The following is a 25,834-nucleotide window of genomic DNA, read 5'->3' on the forward strand; positions in this document are numbered from 1 at the left end:
GGTCGGGAATCCTTTGGCAGAAATGACTGCTTCAATGCGGCGTGGCATGGAGGCAATCAGCCTGTGACACTGCTGAGATGTTATGGAGGCCCAGGATGCTTCAATAGCGGCCTTAATCTCATCCAGAGTGTTGGGTCTTGCGTCTCTCAACTTTCTCTTCACAATATCCCACAGATTCTCTATGGGGTTCAGGTCAGGAGAGTTGGCAGGCCAATTGAGCACAGTAATACCATGGTCAGTAAACCATTTACCAGTGGTTTTGGCACTGTGAGCAGGTGCCAGGTCGTGCTGAAAAATGAAATCTTCATCTCCATAAAGCATTTCAGCCGATGGAAGCATGAAGTGCTCCAAAATCTCCTGATAGCTAGCTGCATTGACCCTGCCCTTGATGAAACACAGTGGACCAACACCAGCAGCTGACATGGCACCCCACACCATCACTGACTGTGGGTACTTGACACTGGACTTCAGGCATTTTGGCATTTCCTTCTCCCCAGTCTTCCTCCAGACTCTGGCACCTTGATTTACGAATGACATGCAAAATTTGCTTTCATCAGAAAAAAGTACTTGGGACCACTTAGCAACAGTCCAGTGCTGCTTCTCTGTAGCCCAGGTCAGGCGCCTCTGCCTCTGTTTATGGTTCAAAAGTGGCTTTACCTGGGGAATGCGGCACCTGTAGCCCATTTCCTGCACACGCCTGTGCACGGTGGCTCTGGATGTTTCCACACCAGACTCAGTCCACTGCTTCCTCAGGTTCCCCAAGGTCTGGAATCGGTCCTTCTCCACAATCTTCCTCAGGGTCCGGTCTCCTCTTCTCGTTGTACAGCGTTTTCTGCCACATTGTTTCCTTCCAACAGACGAACCATTGAGGTGCCTTGATACAGCACTCTGGGAACAGCCTATTTGTTGAGAAATTTCTTTCTGGGTCTTACCCTCTTGCTTGAGGGTGTCAATGATGGCCTTCTTGACATCTGTCAGGTCGCTAGTCTTACCCATGATGGGGGTTTTGAGTAATGAACCAGGCAGGGAGTTTATTAAAGCCTCAGGTATCTTTTGCATGTGTTTAGAGTTAATTAGTTGATTCAGAAGATTAGGGTAATAGGTCGTTTAGAGAACCTTTTCTTGATATGCTAATTTATTGAGACAGGTTTTTTGGGTTATCAGGAGTTGTATGCCAAAATCATCAGTATTAAAACAATAAAAGACCTGACAAATTTCAGTTGGTGGATAATGAATCTATAATATATGAAAGTTTAATTGTAATCATTACATTATGGTAAATAATGAAATTTAACACTATATGCTAATTTTTTGAGAAGGACCTGTATATTATAAAAACTGTTTCAGAGATTGTGAATAATAACCGCATGAATGATATCCAGGCTGATCACTAGCTCGACTTCTACTGAGCACAGACACCTCGGCCTTTCAAATTCCCTTACAGGGCACTGCAGAAGTCTCCTGATTGCTGCAGCCAATCACAGACCACAGTGGTCCTCCTGCTATCGAAACTGTAACATCTCCTCTTCCTGTGTCAGCACAGACCCTGGAGCGGACTGGATCCAGGTGGGTGTCAGTAATAAGTATCACTTAGTTTTGTTTTTTTGCAGCTCTAAATTCATGGGGAACTTTTGTTTTTTGCCTGGACAACCCCAATTGCGCTAGTAATCTGCCATTTATCAGGGATAAGTTTATGCATCATAGTTTCTCTATTGCTCAGTAAATTCAGATGGATCCTTACCTGCAGACAATAGCACTTGGTGTCACTTCAGGAGACTTACAGCACCATATTCCCACTTGGGGTGTTCTTATCATGGTGTTTTTCTATCTAGGAGTTGTACAAATGATTGAGCATGGATAGTTTTCCATACATCCACTATATTCCCTAAATACCTCCTGACTGATCGTATCTGAAGGAGTGATTGATGAGGTTCACATTAACTTTCATCTTGCGGTAAAGAAGACAGAAGCAGGGAGTTGGTACTTTGCTGACCGGGAGCTGTGCGGCTGACTATCTACATGTCTACCTTTTGGCATGTTGTGGACCTCTGGTGAAGGTCAGGCGCCAGAAGGAAAAGTATGAGAAGTCTTGGTTTAGACCAACAATCTAATTCAATAGAGCAACTAAGTGATTTCTAATTAATTTAGCTATCCAGTATATTTTTCCTTTTCTGTGTTATTTTCTGTTATTTATAAATTTACATGTATTTTTTGTTTGATCATTAGTCATGATATAATACAAGCTGTTGCCAAGGAATCCCTGAGCTACAGACCTAAGCAATCTGAGAAAGATTGCTTGTAAGGTACCGTCACATTTAGCAACGCTGCAGCGATCTAGACAACGATCCCGATCGCTGTGTGGTCGCTAGAGAGCTGTCACACAGACAGCTCTCCAGCGACCAACTATGCGAAGTCCCCTGGTAACCAGGGTAAACATCGGGTTACTAAGCGCAGGGCAACGCTTAGTAACCCGATGTTTACCCTGGTTACCAGTGCTAATGTAAAAAAAAAACAAACAATACATACTTACATTCCGGTGTCTGTCCCCCGTCGCTGTGCTTTCCTGCACTGACTGACGTCACTGCTGTAATCTGCTTTACGGCTGGCCGGCGCTGATAGTGCAGGGAAGCAGAACGCCGAGGGACATGACAGACACCGGAAAGTAAGTATGAAATGTTTTTTTTTTTTACATTTACACTGGTAACCAGGGTAAACATCGGGTTACTAAGCGCGGCCCTGCGCTTAGTAACCCGATGTTTACCCTGGTTACCAGTGAAGACATCGCTGAATCGGCGTCACACACGCCGATTCAGCGATGTCAGCGGGAGATCCAGCGACAAAATAAAGTTCTGGCCTTTCTGCTCTGACCAACGATGTCACATCAGGATCCAGATCGCTGCTGCATGTCAAACACAACGATATCGCTATCCAGGACGCTGCAATGTCACGGATCGCTAGCGATATCGTTGTGAAGTTGGTCAGTGTGAAGGTACCTTTAGGGATATGCTGCAAGACCCACCCAAAAAGGCAGAAACTTTTGAGCTGTGTATTTTCAACAACTCAAGTGGCTTTACGAAGACTGAATTGGCATTGATCTGATAGGAAAAAAAGGAGGAAAGAGCATATGCACTGTACCTGAGTGCACTGTGGCAGAAACATCTGATCATATCGGAACCGCTTCTTAGAACCGTTGCAGTTCACAACAAGCTCTTCATCAGATGGAAATTCTAAATGTCCGCCCTTTAAGTTATCTAGTCGGCATCGACAAAATACCCTGATATTTCCTCTTAGTTCTTGTAGCTGGTTATACAGTAACTTCCTTTCCATGGATTCTCGTTGGTAGAGAGAACGAATCTCTTCTATTTCTTTGGTGGAGCTGTGTAGCTTCACGACCATGCCCCGTATATGCTCCATGCTCAGGCCAACCTCTGACAGGCCACTTGTTGCCAGGACTTTTAACTTGTCATTACTGATGCTAAGCTCTTGGGCTTCTCGTAACATTTTTATCAGTAAGTCTTTTTTCAAAGGTGAGTATTTTTGCAGTTTATCAGTAATTTGAGTATTTTTACACTTAATTTCCGAAATTTCATTGAGATATTTTGCCTGTTCGCTTTGTAACTCGGCCACTTTGTCATATAAGCTTTCAGCTTGTTGAACAAGGTGACGCTTCTCTTCTTCTAAATATTTGCATTTCAAGCGCATGGTTTCTAGTTCATTCTCCCTTTCCTGTAATTTCTTGTTTAAGACTTCAATTTTTTTATCCTTTTTAGAAATGTCACTGTGAACAAAAAAAAAAAACAATATTGAGAAACATATCAATTTTTCCCACCAAATAAAACCGTTTATTTCAAATAGTTTCATCAGTGATTGACTATATATATATTTATATTTCCTGGACAACTTGTTTAAAATAAACCTGTCACATTGAAAATGTTGTCCAATCTGCAATTAATTCAAAGCCGACAAGACTGATATATAGTTACCGTATGTTAGAAAAATAAATATAACTTGTTTTAATGAATTTATATATTTTGGCTATATATTCTTGGTCCTTCTCAGTGACTGGCAGCTATTTCTGTGAGCACACTTACACTGGAAAGGCTTTCAGTCACTGATTAGGACCACTCACTTGACTGGAAAAGCCAGAATGTGCAGAAATTTCAATGAACTAAACACAGGATATACTGAATCTTTTCAGCCAAGACAATATACATAGTGTGTACAATTATTAGGCAATTTGTATTTTTGATTATTAATTTTATTGAACTACAGTGCTGGTGGTCAATTCAAAAGGTTAATAATCCTGAAATCTAAACATTTAGGAAAATAAAAGCAAGGTTTTGCCATTCTTAGAAGAAAATGCATTAATACCATATATCCCATTTTTTTAAATTTGGGCTGTTCATGTAGCATTTTTTTCACACAGAGTGTTTGTAAAAAAAAAAAAAAAAAAAAGTCACAGCATGCACTGTTCTCTTCTGTATATTGAGTGAGAATCGCCTATGCAAGTCTATGGGATCTTACAGAAAATCGGATCCTATAGAGATACATTGCAATACTTACCACAGCAATATTATAGAGCGTTAATATATAAAAAAAAACAGGTGACACGAATACGAAAAACAGACTTATGGATGACACAGTGATGACAATACAGATGAAAATCGTTATTTCTGGTTGAAAACTGAGCGATTTTTCCTATGCTTGTCTGAACCCAGCCTTATTGTCATTCTGCTTACAAGGAGATCTGTTTATTAGCGATGAATGTGTCCACAACCACAATATGCAGGTTTTCAATATCTAACACAAGACAGATGTAGATACTTGTCTATAATTACACTTACCGTTGTAGAGCCATTGGTTCTAAATTTTGCTGCCCATTTATATTACTTTGAAGGTTGTCCCCAAACATGGCAAAGAACATTGAAATGACTTCATCCGGATCATAGTTACATAGCCGAAGAGCAGCCAGGATTTCTTTGAAGTCGGTGATGGCAGGTAGAGCTTCCTGAAATAATAACATACTAGCAGCATAAACTATATTACTGGAGGCCTGTTCCATAAAATGTCATTGTGACTTACCTTTACTTGCTTCACACGATGAACGATAAAGTCCAAATTCATTTCCCAAAGCAATGGTAAAATAAGCCATGCATCAGCGTCATTGTCGTAATATTTGCAGACATTTATTCTTTCCTTGAGAAGGACAAAACAGTTCACAAGATGGATGTCAGCAATGAGGACCTCAAAAGATTCACTACTTAGCTTTCGTGTTATAGGTTTCAATACTGGGGTAAAATGAGACTTTTCTGCTTATGAGGTTCGCTGGATAACTACTACTTAAGTATTCAGAAGTTTTCATACAGTTCTTTAGTTTATGTTTTAAAAATGAACGTAAAAAAGAAAGATAACTGTAAGAGTTTCCTGATTACAGAGAATCTATTTGATTTATTTTACTCACTTATATAGTGCCATTAATTCCACAGACTTTACAGACATTAATCCCTTCCCAACAAGAGCCGTATACATACTGCTCTGCAAGAGCTGCGTTCCCACAAAGCGAAGTATATATACGGAGTCGGTGTTAAGATGGCTGCTGTATCCGACAGCAGGCCATCCCTACTCGTCACCACAGAGGGCTGTACGACCCTCCTGTGTTGGCAATTGTTGTGATGGGCTGATCAATTCTGACCAGCCATTCACAGCGATATCACAATAAAATAAAAAAAAAAATTTAAAAAATCCATGTGAAACGCTGTCATTGGTGCTGTCACAATGGATGGGGTGATCGCCTTGTCAACTCTCCTGATTAACCCCTTTGGTGCTGATTGGTCAGTAACTATTGTTCAGCCAATCAGCGCCAAAGGGGTTAATCTAAAATAACTATCACTGCTCTGCATCTTTACCTCTGAGTTGGCATGCAAAGTGGTTGTATACCCCCTCTGTGTACCTGAGAGAGAGAAAAATCATTGGTAGCCAATGCGATCTTCATGCGATCTGTCTACTTTTGGGTCTCCTGCAATCTGTGCTGTCTGCTGTGTGACAGATCTGTGATCACAACAGCAGCAGTTCCTCAATCCCTGTTCCAATTCTCCCCCATTACCTCCCCAATCCCCTCCCACTGCCAATTGTGTTTTTGGGGCATTTTTTTGCATGGCGTTTTGCGCTGAGCATATGTGCCCTTCCCGTGGCCGTAGCACTCTGATCAGTATCAATGCTGATCAGAGTCTGCGCCAAGGGACTTCTTTTTTAGCTTGTTAGAGTAACGGTTGTCGTAGTATAAGTGATGTCCAATTTTTCTTCGAGTTTTTTTAGATTATTTTTTCGTAACATATTGTACTTCGTGATAGTGGTGAAATGTTTTCTATATGACTCTTGTTTATTTGTGAAAAAAAGGGAAATTTGCCCCCAAATTTTGAAAATTTCGCAATTTTCAAATTTTTTATTTTCCTGCCCTTAAATCACACAAAGTAGTTAATAAATAATATTTTCCACATGTCTACTTTGCATCAGCACAATTTTGGAACCAAATTTTTTTTGTTAGGAAGTTATAAGGGTTAAGAGTTGACCAGCAATTTTTTCATTTTCCAACAAAATTTCCAAAATCATTTTTTAGGGACCACATCACATTTGAAGTCACTTTGAGGGGTTTATAAGACAGAAAATACCCAAACTTGACACCATTCTTCACTGGAATTTTTGGAATGTGTAAAAAAATTAATATTTAGCTTTTTCTTTAAAAAAAAAAAAATTATGCCAGATCCAAACTTTTTTTATTTTGACAAGGCTAAGGCTATGTGCACACGTTGCGGATTTTGATGCGTTTCCACAGCATTTTTGGCGCTCCGAATTGCATCAAATCTGCAGTGTGGTGCACAAGCAATGTTAGTCAACGGAAAACTGACAATTGGTGTGCGCATGCTGCCGAAAAAAACGCACGGATTTGCAGCGTTTTATTTTCTGCAGCATGTCAATTCTTTTTGCATATCTGCAGCGTTTCTGCACCCATTGACTTCCATTGATTCAGTCAAATCCGCAGAATAAACGCAGGTTTTAAAAAATCTGCAGTCTTGCTGCGGAGTTGGGAGCGAGAAACGCTGCAGATCGGGAGGAGGAAGAGTGTGTGGCTGGTGTGTGGGCGGAGACTATATGTGTGAGTGGAGACTGTGTGTGCGGAGAAGATGTGCGTGTCTGTGTGCAGATGTTTGTGTGTATCTGTGTGTGTGCGGGGTTCTGCAGGTGTGTGCGGGGCTGTGTGTGCGCGTGTGCTGGTCTGTAGTAGGCCGACATCGTCCAATGGGACTACTAGTCCTATCCGGCTATGCCTGCTACAGTGACAGCTAGCTGATGATGGGACAGTATCAGGGCCATATTTGCTACTAGGCACACGAGGGCACGTGCCTAGGGCGGCGACATTGCGGGGGGCGGCACCTGAGCAAGGTGTTTTTTTTTTTTTTTTAATAAGTCCCGGGTCAAAAATGCGACCGACGGCCCCGCCCCCCCACCTCCGAGTCCCCCCCACCTCCGAGTCCCCCCACCTCAAAGTCTCCGAGTCCCCCCGCCTCTGAGTCCCACCCACCCTCCTTGAAGACGATACTCACCTGCTCCAGCGATGCCTGGTCTCAGCGTCTGTAGCGCATCCTGAGTGAGCAGTCTGGTGGTACCGCTAATTAAGGTAATGAATATGCGCATATTCATGACCTTAATTAGCGGTACCACATGACCGCTCACTCAGGAAGAAGGCGCTGCGGCGGGACAGAGCCGGAGCCGGAGGGATGTCGGCGCGGCGTGTGGGACAGGCAGCTGACAGGTGAGTATGATGGGCGGGGGGAGGATGGTAAGCCACCCACGCCATGCAAGATGGCCCGGGAGAAGGAGCGGGGGAGGGGGTGGAGAGATGAGCCATGCAGAGGGAGGGATAGGGAGGGGGGGAATTATGAGCCATCAGCCATGCATAGGGAGGGAGGGGGGGGAATTATGAGCCATCAGCCATGCATAGGGAGGGAGGGAGGGGGGGGAATTATGAGCCATCAGCCATGCATAGGGAGGGGGGGGGAATTAAGAGCCATCAGCCATGCATAGGGAGGGAGGGAGGGGGGGAATTATGAGCCATCAGCCATGCATACAGGGGGGGGGGGAATTATGAGCCATCAGCCATGCATAGGGAGGGAGGGGGGGAATTATGAGCCATCAGCCATGCATAGGGAGGGAGGGGGGGGGGAATTATGAGCCATCAGCCATGCATAGGGAGGGGGGGAATTATGAGCCATCAGCCATGCATAGGGAGGGAGGGGGGAATTATGAGCCATCAGCCATGCATAGGGAGGGAGGGGGGGAATTATGAGCCATCAGCCATGCATAGGGAGGGAGGGGGGGAATTATGAGCCATCAGCCATGCATAGGGAGGGAGGGGGGGAATTATGAGCCATCAGCCATGCATAGGGAGGGAGGGGGGAATTATGAGCCATCAGCCATGCATAGGGAGGGAGGGGGGGGAATTATGAGCCATCAGCCATGCATAGGGAGGGAGGGGGGGGAATTATGAGCCATCAGCCATGCATAGGGAGGGAGGGGGGGAATTATGAGCCATCAGCCATGCATAGGGAGGGGGGGGAATTATGAGCCATCAGCCATGCATAGGGAGGGAGGGGGGGGAATTATGAGCCATCAGCCATGCATACAGGGGGGGGAGGGAATTATGAGCCATCAGCCATGCATACAGGGGGGGGGGGAATTATGAGCCATCAGCCATGCATACAGGGGGGGGGAATTATGAGCCATCAGCCATGCATAGGGAGGGAGGGGGGGGGGGAATTATGAGCCATCAGCCATGCATAGGGAGGGAGGGGGGGGGAATTATGAGCCATCAGCCATGCATAGGGAGGGAGGGAGGGGAGAGAATTATGAGCCATCAGCCATGCATACAGGGGGGGGATTATGAGCCATCTGCCATGCATACAGGGGGGATTATGAGCCATCAGCCATGCATACGGGTGGGGGGGGATTATGAGCCATCAGCCATGCATAGAGGGGGGGGATTATGAGCCATCAGCCATGCATACAGGGGGGGGGAATTATGAGCCATCAGCCATGCATACAAGGGGGGGGGGGGGAATTGTGAGCCATCAGCCATGCATACAGAGGGGGGGAATTATGAGCCATCAGCCATGCATACAGGGGGGGAATTATGAGCCATCAGCCATGCATACAGGGGGGGGGAATTATGAGCCATCAGCCATGCATACCGGGGGGGGGGGGGGAATTATGAGCCATCAGCCATGCATACAGGGGGGGGGAATTATAAGCCATGCATACAGGAGGAGGGGGGGGATATGAGCCATGGCCATTATACAATATGGAGCATCATGTGTGGCCATTATAAAGTATGGAGCATCATGTGAGGTCATTATACAGTATTGAGCATCATGTGCGGTCATTATACAGTATTGAGCATTATGTGCAGTCATTATACAGTATGGAGCATCATGTGCGGTCATTATACAGTATTGAGCATCATGTGCGGTCATTATACGGTATGGAGCATCATGTGCGGTCATTATACAGTATGGAGCATCATGTGCGGTCATTATACAGTATTGAGCATCATGTGAGGTCATTATACAGTATGGAGCATCATGTGCAGTCATTATACAGTATGGAGCATCATGTGAGGTCATTATACAGTATGGAGCATCATGTGCGGTCATTATACAGTATTGAGCATCATGTGGGGCCATTATAAAGTATGGAGCATCATGTATGGCCATTATACAGTATTGAGCATCATGTGCGGTCATTATACAGTATTGAGCATCATGTGCGGTCATTATACAGTATTGAGCATCATGTGAGGTCATTATACAGTATGGAGTATCATGTGTGGTCATTATACAGTATGGAGCATCATGTGAGGTCATTATACACTATGGAGCATCATGTGAGGTCATTATACAGTATTGAGCATCATGTGGGGCCATTATACAGTATGGAGCACTGCGTGGCCATATTTTCTTGGTTTTAATTATTGTATATGAAACAGTGTGATCAGCAGTGCTAAATGGGTGTGGTTGGGACTTGGATATGGGTGTGATTAGTTGTGAAATGGGTGTGGTCAGAGGCGTGGCCTAAAATTTGCTGCGGCGCACCTTTTTCCCTTCTTCAAAAGTTGGGAGGTATGGTACCGCATTTCCCAGATCATAGCCATTACCGCAAATCCCTTAGGGAATGAATGAAACCAAACGCAATGTTGCCGTAAGTGATCCGTTATGTGGCAGATGCAGAAAAACTGCCCGATCTGCTGCAAAAGGCGACTTTCACATCAGCGATTTTTGCCAAAGTCACTGCGGATAGTGTCATACTCACCAATGGGGGAGGCAGCACTAAGAGTGCCTAGGGCAGCAGAAACTCTAAATACGGCCCTGGACAGTATAGTCCCATCATCCGGCTACTGTGTTCAAGTGTAAAAAAAAAATAAACAAAACACATACACACATATACAGAACATACATATAGACATACAGTACTTACATATACAGTACATACTCACCATGCAGCTAATCCCCGACGCCCTTGATCACCTGTAAAAAAATAAAATAATAAACCAACAGTATACTCCCTGTTCTGACATAATACAATTAATAAAGAGTGTCCCACGACGATCTCCCGTGTACAGGTATCCTCATGCACTGTATCACTCCGCCGTCAGAGGTCGCTGTCACTTGCTGCATCGCTGTGTGGGAAAATCTCAAGCAGCATTGCCGTAAAGTGAGAGCCTGAACTCAGGTAACCTCTTCAGTGATGCACTGCGGAGCCATTACCTCCTGTCAGTGCATCGCGGGAGGCCTATAGAGCAGTCACATCTCCTGATGTGACTGCTCTATAGGGGAGATCGTCTTGGGACACTCGTTATTAAGTGGATTACATCGGAACAGGAAGTATTTGTGTTGGTTTATTATTTTATTTTTTTGCAGGAGATCGAGGGCGTCACTTGGATTAACAGTACAATAAGTATGGGAAACTGTGTTTAGTGTTTTATTTCATTAAAAATACTTTTTCTGGCTGTTTCTTTTTTTACCCTTTAACATCTATAAAATTAGTAATGGATAGGTGTCTTATTGACAACTCTCCATTACTAAGCCGGCTTAATGTCACCTTACAATTCAAAGGTGACATCGACCCCACAAATATTATCCCATATGCCACCGCTACAGGGCATTGGGAAGAGAGAGGCTAAGTGCTGGAATTGGCGCATCTTAGAGATGTGCCATTTCTGGGGTGGCTGTGAGCTGGTGTTTGTAGCCAGGGGGGACAATATCCATGGCCCCTTCCTAGGCTATGAATATCAGCCTGCAGCTGTCTGCATATCCTTTTCTAACTATTAATTATAGGGGGACCCCACATTACTTTTTCGGGGGGGTCCCCCTATTTTAATAGCCAGTAAAGGCTAAACATACAGCTGCGAGCTGATATTCATAGCCTGGGAAGATCCATGGGTATTAACACCTTCCTAGGCTATAAACATCGCCCCCAATCACTGGCTTTCCCTCTCTGGTGCAGAAAATTGCGCAGGAGCCCACACCATTTTTTTCAAACTTTTTTTTAAATTAAACAGATACTGCGTTTAAAGCTGGGGTCACTCTTGCGAGAAACACGCACGAGTCTCGCACCTCAATACCCAGCACTGACGCTGGCACTCGGGACTGGAGTGTGCGGCTGCATGTATTTCTATGCATCTGAACGCTACGGTCCCAAGTGCCGGTGGCAGTGCCGAGTATTGATGCGAGAGACTCGTGCGAGTTTCTCGCAAGTGTTACCCCGGCCTAACGCAGATTTTGTGCGTCTTTAACTCTTTATGTACCATTTTATTATGTTTATTACCAAACATCGGGCTTGGTATTATCTATCTACGGTATCTATCTATAGATTTATCGATCCATCTATCTATAGATATAGCTATCCATCTCTTTATAGATTTACCTATCTATAGACATATTTATCTATCTATAGATATATCTATTTATCTTAAAGAATATGGAGTGCTGCCTGTTTTGTGAAGTATATGGACTGAAAGCAACCAGTAAAGGATTTGTGCTGTTCCATTTTTATACTACTATCTATAGATAGTCATGGCCAAAAGTATTGACACCCCTGCAATTCTGTCAAATAATACTCATTTTCTTCCTGAAAATGATTGCAAACACAAATTATTTGGTATTATTATCTTCATTTAATTTGTCTTAAATGAAAAAACACAAAAAGAATTGTCCTAAAGCCAAATTGGATATAATTACACACCAAACATAAAAAAGGGGGTGGACAAAAGTATTGGCACTGTTCGAAAAATCATGTGATGCTTCTCTAATTTGTGTAATTAACAGCACCTGTAACTTACCTGTGGCACCTAACAGGTGTTGGCAATAACTAAATCACACTTGCAGCCAGTTGACATGGATTAAAGTTGACTCAACCTCTGTCCTGTGTCCTTGTGTGTACCACATTGAGCATGGAGAAATAAAGAAGACCAAAGAACTGTCTGAGGACTTGAGAAACCAAATTGTGAGGAAGCGTGAGCAAACTCAAGGCTACAAGTCCATCTCCAGAGACCTGAATGTTCCTGTGTCTACCGTGCGCAGTGTCATCAAGAAGTTTAAAGCCCATGGCACTGTGGCTTACCTCCCTAGATATGGACGGAAAAGAAAAATTGACAAGAGATTTCAACGCAAGATTGTGCGGATGTTGGATAAGGAACCTCGACTAACATCCAAACAAGTTCAAGCTGCCCTGCAGTCCGAGGGTACTACAGTGTCAACCCGTACTATCCGTCGGCGTCTGAATGGAAAGGGACTGTATGGTAGGAGACCCAGGAAGACCCTACTTCTTACCCCGAGACATAAAAAAGCCAGGCTGGAGTTTGCCAAAACTTACCTGAAAAAGCCTAAAACGTTTTGGAAGAATGTTCTCTGGTCAGATGAGACAAAAGTAGAGCTTTTTGGGCAAAGGCATCAACAGAGTTTACAGGAGAAAAAAGAGGCATTCAAAGAAAAGAACACGGTCCCTACAGTCAAACATGCTGGAGGTTCCCTGATGTTTTGGGGTTGCTTTGCTGCCTCTGGCACTGGACTGCTTGACCGTATGCATGGCATTATGAAGTCTGAAGCCTACCAACAAATTTTGCAGCATAATGTAGGATCCAGTGTGAGAAAGCTGGGTCTCCCTCAGAGGTCATGGGTCTTCCAGCAGGACAATGACCCAAAACACACTTCAAAAAGCACTAGAAAATGGTTTGAGAGAAAGCACTGGAGACTTTTAAGGTGGCTAGCAATGAGTCCAGACCTGAATCCTATAGAACACCTGTGGAGAGATCTAAAAATGGCAGTTTGGAGAAGGCACCCTTCAAATATCAGGGACCTGGAGCAGTTTGCCAAAGAAGAATGGTCTAAAATTCCAGCAGAGCATTATAACAAACTCATTGATGGTTACCGGAAGCGGTTGGTTATTTTGCTTAAAGGTTGTGCAACCAAGTATTAGGCTGAGGGTGCCAATACTTTTGTCTGGCCCATTTTTAGAGTTTTGTGTGAAATGATCAATGTTTTGCTTTTTGCTTCATTCTCTTTTGTGTTTTTTCATTTAAGACAAATTAAATGAAGATAATAATACCAAAGAATTTGTGTTTGCAATCATTTTCAGGAAGACAATGAGTATTATCTGACAGAATTGCAGGGGTGTCAATACTTTTGGCAATGACTGTATATCTATATATCTATCTGTAGATAGATATATCTATAGATAGATAGATCGAAAGATCTATGGATAGATATATCTATCTATCTATAGATAGATAGATCTATAGATCTATCAAGAGGTCTATCTATCTACATGTCTATCTTTCTATCTAGTGTGTGTAAACATTATTCTTCAATGGAGTATGTAAAAGAAGAGGTTGGACAAGGAAATGACATCACAATTCTTTTTTTATGTCAAATAATAGATTTTTATTTATCCTACAAAAACGCAAACAAATCCGCATGAAAATACTCATCAAAAGCGCATCAAATCCGCACGGATTTTTACCTGCGTTTTTTGCCAAGAGATGCAGAATCTGCGCAGAAAAATCCACAGGCAAATCAGCAACGTGTGCACATACCCTAACAGGAAAAAATTAACTCCAAAATTTGTTGTGCAATTTCTCCATGCCGATACCCCATATGAGGGAGAAAACCACTGTTTTGGCGCACAGGAGAGCTGAGAAGGGAAGGAACCATTTGACTTTTTTAATGTAAAATTTGCTGGAACAATTGACGGATGCCATATCGCGCTTGGAGAGCCTCAGATGTGCCTAAATAATGAAAATCCTCCACAAGTGACACCATTTTGGAAACTAGACCCCTCAGGAAACTGATCTAAATGTGTGGTGAGCACATTGAACCCACAGGTGCTTCACAGACATTTATAACATTGAGCTGTGAAAATAAAAAAAATTATAATTTTCTCCACAAATATGTTTTATCCCCAAATGTTGCATTTTGATAAGGGTAAGGCTGCCGTCACACTATCGGTATTTGGTCAGTATTTCTCATCAGTATCTGTAAGCCAAAACCAGGAGTGGGTGATAAATCCAGAAGTGGTGACGTGTTTCTATGATACTTTTCCTCTGATTGTTCCTCACCTGGTTTTGGCTTCCAAATACTGATGTAAAATACTGACCAAATACTAATAGTGTGACTGCAGCCTAACAGGAGAAAATGCACTGTGCAGTTAGTACGCAATACCCAATACAAGGGAGAAAACTACTGTGTGGGCGCATGGCAGAGATCGGAAGAGGAGCGTCATTTAACTTTTTGAATATAAAATGTCCTGGAATCAATAGCATATGTCATGTCCCATTTGGAGAGCCCCTAAGGTGTTTAAACAGTGGAAAATCCCCACCAGTGACGCTATTTTGGAAACTAGACCCCACAAGGAATGCATTTAGATGTGGGGTGAGCACCTTGAACCTCCAGATGCTTCACAGATGTTTATAACGTTGAGCCATGAAAATAATAAAATCACATTTTCCACACAAAAATGTTATTTTAGCCCCAAATTTTGCATTTTATAAGGGGTAACAGGAGAAGTTGCACCATCGAATTTGTAGTGCAATTTTTCCTGAGTATGACACCCCATTTGTGAGGGAATACTACTTTTGAGGTATAGTGCAAAGCTCAGAAGGGAAGAGGCGCCATATTGAAGTTCGGATTTTGCTGGAATGGTTTGAGGGTGCCATGTAACATTGGCAGAGCTCCTAAGGTGCCAGAACAACAGAAACCCCTATATGTGAATAGTACAAACTACACTCCCGAATTAATTCATCTATGGCTACAGTGATCATATTGACACCACATGTAACTCACAGAATTTTATACCATTGAGTGGTGAAGAAAGAATAAATTACATTTTCCAGCTAAAATATTGTTTTAGCCCCAAGTTTTTAATTTTTCTAAGGGCCAATAGGATTTTTTTTAACAACAAACTGAGGTCCATTTTTTACCCTACATGTAATCGGGAAATATTTTTCAGGCACAGTGCAAAGCTCAGATGGCAAGGAGCGCCAAACTTTACTGTTAGGGTAGGTGTCCACGGTCCGTAATCACGGCGCTTTGGACGGAGTGGAAAACCCGCTCCGCCCAAAGCGCCGCCCCCTTCTGTGCACGCGGTGATTCCGGATGTGTTCACTGAACACATCCGGAATCATCGCACCCCATACATAGGGCCCTGTGTTTTACCTTGCGGCGACAGAGCATCGCCGTAAGGTAAACAGACATGCTGCGATCTAAAAAGACGTGCCGCATGTCCGTTAACGCAGGGCTGCTGGATGCGTGTTCGCACACATAGTGGAGACGGGATTTCATAAAATCCCTTCCACTATGCTGTAACATCTGGATGCTGCGGGTTTAACGCTCTGGTTGTACACAGCATTCAATCCGCAGCCAATCTGGATGTAATCCTGAACGTGGACACGCACCGTTATGGTTTGCAGGTGACATGACCCACTGGTAGATTCCATGAGATGCCAGAACAGCAGAACCCCCCATAAGTGACCATGTTTTACAAACTACACCTCTTAATAAATTAATCTACGGGTGCAGTCATCATATTGTGTCACAGAATTTTAATACCATTGGGCCGTGAATAAAGAATAATTACATTTTTACGACTAAAATGTTGTTGAGGTAATATTTTTAATTTTTATAAAGCTAATAGGAAAAAATGGACTTCACAGTTTGTTGTGCAATTTCTCCAGAGTGCGCCAATCCTACATGTAATCGGGAACTACTTTTGAGGCATAGTAGAAAGTTCAGAAGAAAAGGAGCACCATATTATAGTGCAGAATTTGCTGTTATGGTTTGCGTGTTCCATGACCACCCGGAAAAACTCCTGAGGTTCCAGAGCAGCAATACCAGATTTACTTTCACGGAGTTACTGCAACAGAGCAGTGCTAGAAGACCGCAGCTTCTGATGGCTCCTGCTTCGCCGCTGAGAAGAAGCACTTCTCCGGTGTATTAAATGTGTTTTGTTTTCTTTCAGCAGGACAGGGGTTAATCAGCCATGTGGAAATCCCTTCTTTCAGCTGTGATCGGTTAGCCACTCCTCTCTCCTATAAAAGCTAGGTCTTATTGTCTGAGTTAGCACTTGCTACATAGATCTGTAGAGTGAGGAGCTGGTGTTTGGAGAGCTGGAGGAGTCTATTGTGTTACTGTTACTTGGTTTGTACTTTTGGAAATTCCTCATCTTTACCTGCCTTATTTTCTTCCCCCGTCCTTCACACCCTGGTGAATACCTCTGTTATTTGAGAGAGTATTATTTGTGTGAGTGGAATTTTCTTTTACCATTGTCTTTGTTCCCCTGTCTGTTGGGTTGGTGTACTGCGGTACACGGTAGCAACTCTCATCCCTGGGTGGGGGAGGGGGACAGATGCAGGGCTGCATCTAGGAGACAGGGCAAGGGCGGAGGCTCTGGCATCCTCGCCATCTGAGGTATTCCAGGGAACAGGGTGAGCTAGGGCACCCCCTAGTGCTAGGGCCAGGAAAGGTGCCCCTGGTCCCAGTTTACTCGCCAGTCCTACTGTGACATTTACATTGTTTTTATGTTTGGCTACTATCACACACTAAAAGATTTTGTTTTTGCTGACTGAAGAGGCTATGGTGCCAGAGTGACTGAAATGTCTCCTTCCTTGTTACCCAGACACAGTACATCAGATTATGGCTATGAATTGTAGCTCACGGCAGCTCAGTTTATCTTAAAATAAATCTTTTAGCAGGTTTTTGCTATGTAATCTTACAGCACCATGATGTAGGGAAAGAGACCCTGATTCCAGTGATCACTAACTTTACTGGGTGCAGCAGTTATGATAGAGACACAGCTTTCCCTGCTGCAGATCTAGGACATCAGAGATGTTGAACTGTGTATAACTTTGCCCACACCACAGCTTTTTGTATACATTGTATAGTCACAGAAAGCTGATAATCAGTTATGGTTGGAGTAGGATGCATGAGGCCAGTTGTCCTGTAGTGATAATCTTCTGGTGATAAAACACTGATTGTAATGAAATAGCAAAACACAGCCTAGTGACACATCACTGTAATAAGGGACTCTAATTCTACATAATAGTGCTCTCAGAGTACATAACAAAAATCTCATGACAGATTCCCTTTTTGTGATGGAAGTGACCTTGCAGTTCTAGGCATAGCCACAACAATGTATAGCACTGTCCCTTGGTAGCTAATGAAGGGTACATGACGGTCAATTGAGCACCGGAATACCATTGATTTAGTTAATCCAGGTGTCAGCCCACTACTATTCAGATATTGGTGGCCTTGCAATTTTCATGTTTTTACCTTAATTAGTTAAATATACTAAGGGCAGCTCTTCCCCGAATTTAATGTAGGGGAGGTCTCATGGGAACACAGACCCTGTTTTTTTTCTAATTTTTCTGTCAGTCATTAATCGGTCATATGCAATTTAATATGGCTTCCTGTTATGGCCTTATATGGTCGTAGGTCTTCCTTGGTAAAGCTGTGGGGTCACGAGCTGGTTTATTCTAGTATTTTCCATTTTTTATTGCGCTTTTTTAAATGATCTGATTGGTCCGTTCATAAAAGACCGGGAAAATGTTATTTATAAATACCCTGCATTTCTCTAGTTTTCTCCATTCACCTTTTGAAGAAAGAAGATCCCGCCTTCCCTCCCTAATTTTATTTTTTATGTTGTGATGTTATATTCGAGGGAAAATCGCCAAGTTATCTTGGTGGATTGGTTTCGTATGGTTAATTTATTGCTAAATTGATATGAGTTTATTTAATTATTGCAAAGTCGTTTATGGTTACCCTGAATAAAGCACCATGGCCATTATTTATCCACAATTTGTGTCTGTGTTTTCTTTTATTAAAATTATGGGTTTTGTGTTGCCATGACCTTTGACATATTACACAATAAGCACAAACAAGTCAAGCTCCTAATGATAAGCATTACCTCAAATATGTATGTCATGACCATTCCTTTTCCAGGTATGTCAATAGAATTTGTGCGATCATTTTCCAAGTAGCTTGGATTGCCATTACTATGTCTGCTGTCATCATGTTTTATTGGTGACTGGAAATGTACAGTAGGCGAGAAATAGAAGTTAATCACCAAGTTTAGCTCGTTCATAATCTTAGCAATCACAAAATAGATGTAAACCGTTTTATATGGCTTCTTGTGATGAGTCATTTAAATATTACATAACACAGCACATAATTGCTTGCCTTACACGAAAACTGCTTTCAAATAAATTGCACTGCATCCAAATTATCATGTTACCTTCAGATGGATTAAACCTAAATGTTGCTGGCAAATTTTAGAAGCTAATGAATTCCAAGACACAAACAAATATTGCATCTCATTGTTTGCTTTTTTTTTGTTTTATTGCAGGTTTTAGTTTTTCGTTCATTTTTTTGGCATTTTTTTTTCCGTCAAAAGCACAGCAGGCCAAGCTCTTTTCTTAAACTTCTCTTGGGGAAAAATGCCCAAAAAAGCATGTAAAAATTGGCAAACAAGAAAAAGAAAATGCATGTAAAAATGCATAAAGTTCATGGCGAATTTTTAAATTAAAAACAAATAAACACTTAAGAAATATAAAGGATGTCTAATGGTATTTAGTTATCACTGATGCACCATGAGCAAGAAGAAATATGCTAAAACCTACGCTCCTTAACATTGAAATTGCAAAAATGTTTTAAAAACATCTCAATTTATTCAGTACCAGATACGAGTTCAAAGCCATAAATACACACGTCTACACCTACTGGCATGCTGTCAATGAGGTTATTAACTATTGTCTGAGGAATGTTCTACCCCGCTGAACGCATTTGAGCATGCAAATCATCAAGATCCGCTGCTGGCAGCTCCCTTTGCAGTACCCAACTAATGACATCCCAAATGAGGCTCTACTGGAGGCACAGTAGAGGGAGCAGCATGCATGGTCTCTTTCTTTCTAGGATGCAAACAATTTAGAAATGACTCTGCATGTTCATGATAGCTGGGAGAATTATAAGGGCTCGCTCACACTAGCATGTACATTGGACGAGTGCAATCTGTTGAAAAAATCAGACTGCACTCTGACAAATGTTATTCAATGAGGCAGTGCAGATCTGGGTATTTTTTCTTAGCTGTATGACACGTGAAAAAAATTGCTGCATGCTGTCATTTCACTCCGAAATCTGATGTGTATGAGAAAAAAAATCGGATACCATATGGACCATCAGAACGGTATCCGATTGTTATGGATACATTACAGTTCTGTAAGATGGGAAACTGTAAATGGTGCTGTAAAAGATTAATAGCTGCTGAGTAAAAATGGATTGTATACGGACAGCATACAGATGACAAGTGAGAAAAAAAAGGTCACACTTTTCTGAATGAGATTATGACTGATTTTTTATACGCTAGTGTGAGCGAACCCTAACTTACATGCACTATAGTTGACATATATGGCATTAAATTACAATTTTAAAAATGGGCCAGATCATGATACCGCTTTACATTTTGTTGAGCCTTTGGAATTGATTCAATTTGTCAATGTGGCGATTTGCCCAGAAACAAGTTGACGTAGGAACTGTGAAGAAGTTAATCATTTAAAAGTATTAGTAAATGTGGCGTGATTAGCTTTATATTACTGTCCATACAGTAGGAAGTCATTGTCCTTCTCTTGGAGGCAGAGATGGACAAACCACTGGTGCAACCTGTGAAGCCTCGTATACATATATAAGGGGGCCACTTCCACCTCCAAAGCAGCAAGCTTATGTCACAGACACGTAAAGAGGTACATTGTGATAAGCTATTGAACTGCACTGGGAGTTTCTTCTGTCTGTGTCCACCTCTGTTGGGAGAGATAATGTTCCTGAGGCCTCAGAAAGCTGATGAGAAAAGTGGGACATGTTTTTGACAACTTCTACTCAAACCCGTTAATTCTATATAACGGCTATCATTGTGTTGTAGACAGACTGTCTTTCAGTCCACACGTCATATGGTTTAGTATCTGAATAATCAAGAATGTGGGATACGTGACACAACATGACTAAAGCATACATCAAAAGAACTATCTGCAGAATATTTAACTTACTGTACAAACAAATGCAAAGACAAAAAATTCCAGTGTTTCTTTAAAGCACCACTCCACTGTTTTAGTGTTGTTTTTTTATGCACTGCTGGAGTGGTGTCATTAATATAAGTTCCCTGCCCATAGTCTTATAGTTACCAGCCACTGTCTTCATCTGTTATCGGCGGCGTATTCTGCAGTTTGTGATCTTAAAGATCTCTCCAGTATTTGCTGGGTGATCCAGAAGTCACTACTCAATGTAAATCTATGAGAGCCAGAATGAGGCTTTCATAAGACTCACATTGAGAGCTTGGGACTTACCTCAGACTTATGGTCAAAGTTCCAGTCTCGAGATGGCAGATCGGGACCAGGGCATCTCAAAGAAGAGCAGCTGGTGAATATAGTACTAGTGGTGGGGAACGTACATTAGGGGAACCACTCTAGTGCTGAAATATAAAAATATAAAATAATGCTGGAGTAGTGCTTAAAAGACCTACTACACTATACCTGCGTGATCAGCAGATCACTAAAAATTGTAATACATAACCAGGGTCCTGTCGAAACTGACAGAATCGTGGGACGCTGTGTCCACATGTTACTTCTAGGAGGCCGTCCAGGCATAATCTCCCACCAGATCTGACGTTGGGCGTGAAGAGAAGTCACATCAATGCAATCAGCCAGTCTTGCTTACGGTTCCTATTATATAGCATTGAAAATTCACCCCAAATATGAATGTAATAATTTTTTATAAAACATTTGAAAACACAAAGAATTTTCACATTCATGAAATATGAATGAAGAATGTGTGAATGTGGACTAATACATCCAAGCTTTCCTCATCCCAATTGATAATTAATGTCTTTAAAGCAAATGCCTATTGCTGAACTCTGTGTACAGTTTTACAGAACTAAATGGTCATGCTGGAAGTCAAAATGCAGCGCATATAATGATATGCAGATGTCAGCTGTAGCAGAATGTAAATATAGCGATATGGAATGAATACCTTTTCAGAAGTATCAAGGAACTTTCCTTGGCTGTAAAGCTCTTGTGGGAATGGCACACATCCCTGAAGAAAATACAAATAATCATAAGCAGAGTACAAATCAAAAGGATCTGTTTGTCAGCATGTCGCTTGCTTACCTTTTCATCGTCAAAATACATTCTGATACCATTCTGAGTGAAACATGTATAGAGAGTCCCACTGTGGTGCTGGAAGCTTTCAAACGTCACTGATACATCTTCTGTTTCCAGAGCATTCTGCGTTCCAGCAGAGAGATTTGTCTGTTCAAGATAGTTGATATTATTTTTTCAACCCTTTACAAATACAATGTAAAATTATAATAAACTAGATGGTGGCCCAATTCTAACGCATCGGGTATTCTAGAATATGCATGTCCACGTAGTATATTGCCCAGCGATGTAGTACATTGCCCAGTCACGTAGTATATTGCCCAGCCACGTAGAATATTGCCCAGCCACGTAGTATATTGCCCAGCCACGTAATATATTGCCCAGCGATGTAGTATATTGCCCAGCCACGTAGTATATTGCCCAGTCACGTAGTATATTGCCCAGCCACGTAGTATATTGCCCAGCCACGTAGTATATTGCCCAGTCACGTAGTATATTGTCCAGCGACGTAGTATATTGCCCAGCGACATAGTATATTGCGCAGCGACGTAGTATATTGCCCAACCACGTAGTATATTGCCCAGTCACGTATTGCCCAGCCACATAGTATATAGCACAGCCCACGTAGTACAGTATATTGCCCAGTCACGTAGTATATTGCCCAGCCACATAGTATATAGCAGAGCCACGTAGTATATTGCCCAGTCACGTAGTGTATTGCCCAGCACAGAGCCACGTAGTATAGAGACTTAAAAAAATAAATAAACATATACTCACCTATAGCCCGTTGAAGTCCTGCTATACTTACCATCCGCCGCCTTTGCCGCTCCTCGCCACACTCCCCTGACCGCTCCATTGCAAGCGGCAGCTTTCGGTGCCAGGGCTGGTGTGAGCAGGACCTATGATGACGTCGCAGTCACATGACCGTGATGTCACGGCAGGTCCTTGTCGCACACCAGTCCTGGGACGGGACCTCACCGGAAGCTGCCGCTTGCAATGGAGCGGTCCTGGGAGCGTGGCGAGGAGCGGGAAAGGCGGCGGAGGGTGAGTATAGCAGGTTTTTTGTTTTTTTTAATTATTTTTAACATGACATATTTTTACTATTGATGCCGCATAGGCAGCATCAATAGTAAATAGTTGGGGACACACAGGGTTAATAGCAGCGGTAACGGAGTGCGTTACACCGCGGGCCGTTACCGCTGCCATTAACCCTGTGTGAGCGGTGGGTGGAGGGGATTACGGAGCGGCCGCTGGGCAGTGAGTGCAGGGGAGCAGGGGAGGGACTAATTGGACTGTGCCCGTCGCTGATTGGTCGCAGCAGCCATGACAGGCAGCTGCCGAGACCAATCAGCGAACGAATAACCGTGACAGAAGGACAGACAGACGGGCGGAAGTACCCCTTAGACAATTATGTATATAGATGATTTATACATTTTTATTTTAACATTATATTAATTGCAAAATTCTATCTTCTAGCTAGAAATTGTTGCAGTACTATCTCTTTATTTGACAACTTTGTAATTTGCCCTGGAGGTCACTGTCATGATTCTACCTATTGTGTTTCTGGACGCAATGAGTGACAGCTCAGCTGTCCAATGTAGGGCAGGGGCATGTTGAGCTGTCAGTATGGTGATGGACAGGTCAGCCTTCTAATCGGAAGTGGGTTCTGCTGAGCTGTTAGTGTATTGGGTGACAATTCAACTGTCCAAACAGGCCTGGGGTGTTGCTGGGCTTCTTCCATGTGTCTCTTGTTTAGAGTAATTATCTGGCTATTTAGCTGGCTCTTTGCCTCCAATTACTGCCAGTTGTAGCTCAGATCAAGTAGTGTTCATTTGGTCTGCACTGTTTGTTCCTGTATTTGATCTTTGTTGCCCAAGCTTTGACCTTGCCTTTAAACATCCGTTTTCTTTGCCCCTTTGTCTTGATCTGCTACCTTCCTGGAATTCTGACCTCGGCCTGTGACTTGACTACATCTTTGCCTTACCCCTTTTTTTTATTATGAGACATCTTGGTATCTGACACTGGACCTCTTGATTACCCTGCCTCACGGCTTGTCCGTGAATAGTGACTAACGTGTAATGGGCGCGGTGGTGGAACCACTGTGCTATGGTCAGAAGAGAGACTGGAGGGGTGTAACTAGGTGAACACCGTTACTCTTCAATAGAGCCCCTGATGATGAGGTTAAACTTCGCTCCAGATGGACACCATGTGCTACACCAGGACGGACCTTGGAAGCATGTCAGCTGATCTACAAGGAGCAGGAAGTTGAAACAGTCTAGGAGGGAAAGTTCAGCTGGTACAGGCAGGCATGCAGGGAAACAGGAGCAGCAGGTGCTGGAATACAGTCATGCACAAGCAGGTGCAGACAAGAACAACTGTTATACGGGCAGGCACTGACAGGTGCAGGCAGGTACGTCTTGTATATAGGTGGATACAGCAGCTGCAGCCAGGTAAGGCTGATATACAGGCAGGCACTGGCAGGTACGGCAAGTGCTACTGGTATACAGGTGGGCACTGGCAGGTGCAGGCAGGTGTAGCTGGTATACAGTTGGGCGCGGCAAGTACAGGCAGGTTAAGCAAGTACGGCTGATATACAGGCAGGCACATGTAGGTACTGCAAGATAAACTAGAAAAATGGGACCTGAGAACTAGCAAGCATGAAACTAAATAAGTGAACACGTTGCTCAGGCCTCCAAGTCATTGGCTGGGGACACTTTAGGACAGGGCGCTGTCCCTTTGAGAAGGAGGGAGCAAGCCCTAAGCACAGTGCCCAGAGATCTGCAAGCTGTGCACCGATCCCAGGCAGAAGCAGGAGGAGGAAGTGCGGGTCGGGGGCCGCAGAAGTGAGTGAGTCTGTCTATCTGCCGGATGAGGAGGGAAGCATGCAGGGATGCTGGCACAACATAGCATCACATTACAACTGGCCTTAACTTTTTTCTTCAGAATCTGACCAGGAAACATCAGAAAATAGAAAAGGCCAATTGCATGGTCAGTTTTCTAGCGTGGTGGGTGATTTCCAAAGCCCTCCGCTTCCAGCAATAGCCTTAGTGCCTTTGTCTTCTGATGTGCAGTTGGTTTCTCCTGAACCAGTAATGGCCCTTCCTGAACCAGAGGGGCCGCACTGCTGATGACTAGAGTACAGATAATGGTCCACTGAAGTCCTGCGGAATGATGCAGCTCTCAGGTGTCAGTTTTCCCAAGGCCTTTTGGATATACTTACAGACACTCTGGCTCTACATACGCTACCCTGTTCCTTTGGTGACTCCATGACTCAGGCCATTTGGTTGTATTGTAGGATTCGGGAGAGGTGTGATGAGCAACAGGGGGTTTTGGTCATTCCCCTTGAATCTGTTCACTTACCAGAGGCGTAACTGATCGAAGTTTGAGTTGACTACTTTGTCTTATGGCTTGTCCGTGAGTAGGGATTAGTGTCACAGTAACTAGGTGTGTACTAAAAGGCTAAAAGAGAATAACATACCTGTTCACTTTCTTGATGTCCCTGCATAATTTGCACCATTTGCTCAATGTCTTCAGAAATTTCTTCATCCTCTGGATTTGCCCGTACCATTTGCTGTCTGATGGAAGTATTATCTGGCAGAGTGGACGCTGAAGCATTCTGAATCATAATTGTTCTTTCCTCATTATCTGCTGCATTTTCTTTCTTTGCCGAACGGGTTGTGGATGCTCCAGTGCCCATTACGGATTTATTTTTCCAAATAAAGGTTTTCTTTGATTTTGGTGTATGAAAATCTATATACATTAAAGAAAACAATTTTTTAATTAATAAACTTAAAATAAATAATCTATCAAAATATCCAATGTCAATAAAACTCCATTTCCAATTTCCTCTGCAAAATAGAAGGATATATTAGGCAGCAAGTAAACAATCAGTGGGGCAATTCTAGGCACATACTTCCAAAAGTTTCAGGAAGTCACAAAACTGTTGGTACCCTTCTGTCAAATTAATAAGACCCCACAATGGTCTCTGAAATAACTTGAAACTGACAAGTGTAATTGTCAGTTTACATGTACTTAATATCAGCTAATGAAAACCAGATATTGTTTCTGAATTGTGGTTCAACAGAAAAAAAT

The 25,834-nt window shown here is 42.9% G+C and overlaps 1 protein-coding gene across 1 annotated transcript in view; it reads right to left on the reverse strand.

The window, feature by feature from the left end:
* LOC138676010 (uncharacterized) overlaps positions 1-25,488 on the reverse strand; it is a 106,186-nt gene extending 80,698 nt beyond the window's left edge. The window contains exons 1-7 of the mRNA XM_069764801.1: positions 25,221-25,488; positions 21,752-21,892; positions 21,615-21,677; positions 18,508-18,627; positions 5,083-5,196; positions 4,845-5,008; positions 3,136-3,778 (exon numbers count right to left, since the gene is read on the reverse strand). Of these exons, the coding sequence (XP_069620902.1) occupies positions 3,136-3,778; positions 4,845-5,008; positions 5,083-5,196; positions 18,508-18,627; positions 21,615-21,677; positions 21,752-21,892; positions 25,221-25,439 (1,464 nt within the window). The 5' untranslated portion in view covers positions 25,440-25,488. The remainder of the gene's footprint in view (positions 1-3,135; positions 3,779-4,844; positions 5,009-5,082; positions 5,197-18,507; positions 18,628-21,614; positions 21,678-21,751; positions 21,893-25,220) is intronic.
* Between the last annotated feature and the right edge of the window lie 346 nt (positions 25,489-25,834).

This window comes from Ranitomeya imitator, chromosome 4, assembly GCF_032444005.1.
Source record: "Ranitomeya imitator isolate aRanImi1 chromosome 4, aRanImi1.pri, whole genome shotgun sequence".
In the NCBI taxonomy this organism is placed as follows: domain Eukaryota; kingdom Metazoa; phylum Chordata; class Amphibia; order Anura; family Dendrobatidae; genus Ranitomeya; species Ranitomeya imitator.